We start from the raw sequence: 3,322 nt of genomic DNA on the forward strand, positions 1-3,322 counted from the left end.
GGGCTCAGGCAATCCACTCACCTCAGCCTCCCAAAGCGTGGGATTACAGGCTGAGCCACCAAGCCCGACTTCTTTAGTACTTTAGTCCTCTCATGAAGTGAGAAAGCCTCAAAGAGATATAGAGTTGATTAATTTTTCTTCTGGTTAAGATACTTGTCTAGGCCTTTGAGGACTATAAGCTTTTCTTCTGCTGTTTCCTACTACATTTGTCAGGAATAAAATATAGCATTGTTTGCCAAGTCGTAATCACTTTTCATTGGAAACTTAATTAAAATTTCTTTATCTAAATTACTCTGCAACATTTGGCTACTACATTTGAAATAATTCAGAATTAGGCTTCCCAATGACAAGGGGGGAGGGATAAATTCCACTGATATAAATGGCTGTCTTACCCTGTCCTCTCACATGCCGCCACATTTCTTGTAGGTGTCTGTGATCAGAGTTTTGGGATTCATGTTGCAGAGCTGGCTAATTTCCCTAAACATGTAATAGAGTGTGCTAAACAAAAAGCCCTGGAGCTCGAGGAGTTCCAGCATATTGGAGAATCACAAGGCTATGATGAGACAGAACCAGCAGCGAAGAAGTGCTATCTGGAGAGAGAGGTTTGTCGGTTGTTTTGGGTTTAATTTGACCTCTGTACTATTGCATAAACCGAGTCCCTTAGATGAGGAGTTTTTCCTGTGTGATCCAGTGTTTACTTTTGGATGTCTCATGATTAGCTTTCACTTACATCTCTTTGCATGGCAGATGTCCCACTTCTGTCATTTTGATTTCCATACTGTATACATCCACATGGTCAAAAGACAACCATTTGAAGTACCAGATTTCAAAAGTAGGAGTAAAAGAATATTCATCTAGGATTAAAATTAGTCATTCAAAAGAGCTATAGGTATCAAGTGCATCTTTGGTTACTTCATAAATGTATATATCATGTCCAGTAAAATTAGCTATCTACTTAGATAAGAAAATAACAAAGAAATCAAAAAGCATGATTTATAATTCCTGCCCTCCAGTTATTTAGAATTCAGTTGGGGAGATAAGAATTACGAATGTGACATAGAGAATAAAGTGGTTCATGACAAATATATATTCACGAAAGCTGTTTGTGGGCAGGATTTTCAGTTCTTGTGGCAGAAGCTGGGCTTGTCTGAGTGATGGGTCACATTCACACAGAAAGGCACAAACATAAGCCTGACTTGCTTTTTAAAAAAATTAACGACTTACTAGTTATCTTTAATAAAAAAATAAAAATACAAGATTAATTGACTGCCTAGTCCTGGCAACATTTACTGTGCTATACGTTGTGACACCTTTTTACTTGTCATGTTTTTGCTTTGACTATTTTATTCTTCTTATTTACTACAATAGTAATAGATAATTGATAAGATTTTTGAGTTTAAAGAGTATAGTTTTATCTGTTATACCTATACCAGCAAGTGTGGAAGGTTGCCATCCTGGATAGGAAGTAGTCTTTGTATTAGCACTTAAATGTATCAAAATCATAGCTCTCAGGGATCCAGGTTTAGGTAGGTTCTTTTATGTAATCCCTGGCTTCCAGATAGACCAGAAGTCATGGACTTTTGATATGAATTGTAACGTATTATGAGCCCTGTGAGGTTGGTAGTGTTTTATTATTCACATGTTATGGATGAGGAATGTGGGTTAAGTAATTTGTCCAAGGATAACATATCACGTAATAACCATGTTCTTTGGAATGGTAATAACTGGTAGGTAAAATAAATACAAAGGCAGCATCGTGTGTGTGTGTGTGTGTGTGTGTGTGTGTGTGTGTGTGTAAAATTTTCACTGACTGTTTATGCCTTACAGTAGTCTTTGGAAACCTGGAATTATTTTTTTCTCAAAGGATTAAGTTTATATATCAACTATATAAGTGGAGGGATTTGGAAACTACTAAAATTTTAGTTCCCTTGTCATTAGCAACTGAAATTAGATTTATAAATGTCCTTTAAATGACTTGCTGTGGAGAAGTATGGTCTCCTAAGGGTTTTGCTATATGTTCTAGACAACGCCCCAAATAATAATAAATTTTCTTTAAGTATTGAATGGTGTGTTTAGATGGAAATGAAACAATTGATTACTGTCTAATGTGACTTTGGGAGAAGACATTTTAATGACTAATGGGATGTTCTTGTATTTTTCAGCAAGGTGAAAAAATCATCCAGGAGTTTCTATCCAAGGTGAAACAAGTACCCTTTACCGAGATGTCAGAAGAAAACATCACAGTAAAGTTGAAACAGCTGAAGGCTGAAGTGATGGCAAAGAATAATAGTTTTGTAAATGAAATCATTTCCCGAATAAAGGTGACTACATGAGAAGATCCCAGTAATGGAATGAAAATAATATTGATAAGCTATAATTGTCTGTAGTACTTTTGTATTGTTTTATATTAACTCTTTTTCTGTAGGGTTACTTATTGATGCCCATGGTATATCAACTTAATAAGGTATTTAGTAATACTCTTCTCTGAGTACATTTTCAAAACTATTTTAAGAAATGAGACCTGTAACTGAGGACTTTAAATGGACATGGACAATAATGAACAATATGCTGAATTTTATAAATAAAATCATGTAGTTTGTGGAATTTGAGGTTTGTTGTATTTCTTTGCAATGTGGCTCATATACGTGTTTGCACCCAAAGGGCGTGGAAGAAACAAGTAGCCCAGAGCCCCTTGTTAAAGTAAAGGAACTTAAAGATGGAAGGCATCTTGGGGATCTTTGCCGGTGGCTCCCCAGGGTCCGTCTCTTGACAGGAACCAGTTCATCTGCACCATTGCATTAGCCGGGGAACTTCCTGTATGTTCAGAGTCCCACCCCCAGTCCAGCTAATTTTTTTGATTTATTGTAGAGATGAGGTCTCGCCTGCCCAGGCGGGTCTCGAACCCGTGGGCTCAGGCAATCCACTCACCTCAGCCTCCCAAAGGGGCGGAATTACAGGCTGAGCCACCGAACCTGACTTTTTAAAAAATTTATTATAAAGACGTGGAGTACAGTTCCGGGTTAGGTATACAAACATTGATCTTGCAGGTAACCCTGGACAGGTCTTTTTCTTTTTCTTTTTTTTTTTTTTGAGTTGGAGTCTCACTCTGTTGTCCAACTGGAGTGCAGTGACATGCCCGGCCACTGCAGCCTCAACCTGCTGGACTCCGGCAATCCTTCCACTTCAGCCTTCCAAGTAGCCGAAACTACAGGCGCACGCTACTATGCCCGGCTAAGGTCTTTTTCATTAAATGCAATGGGATGTTGGGAACAAATGAAATTGGACCCCTACTCCACATTATCGGTACAAAGCAACTCCAGTG

At 38.0% G+C, this 3,322-nt stretch overlaps 1 protein-coding gene across 1 annotated transcript in view; it reads left to right on the forward strand.

Annotated features, from left to right (window-relative positions):
• Positions 1 to 2,609, forward strand: part of MSH2 (mutS homolog 2) — an 86,053-nt gene extending 83,444 nt beyond the window's left edge. Inside the window, exons 15-16 of the mRNA XM_021719501.1 lie at positions 427 to 602; positions 2,163 to 2,609. Of these exons, the coding sequence (XP_021575176.1) occupies positions 427 to 602; positions 2,163 to 2,333 (347 nt within the window). The 3' untranslated portion in view covers positions 2,334 to 2,609. The remainder of the gene's footprint in view (positions 1 to 426; positions 603 to 2,162) is intronic.
• Positions 2,610 to 3,322: the final 713 nt, after the last annotated feature.

Source organism: Carlito syrichta, unplaced genomic scaffold (assembly GCF_000164805.1).
Source record: "Carlito syrichta isolate Samal-C Ts95f unplaced genomic scaffold, Tarsius_syrichta-2.0.1 Scaffold314771, whole genome shotgun sequence".
Classification (NCBI taxonomy): Eukaryota; Metazoa; Chordata; class Mammalia; order Primates; family Tarsiidae; genus Carlito; species Carlito syrichta.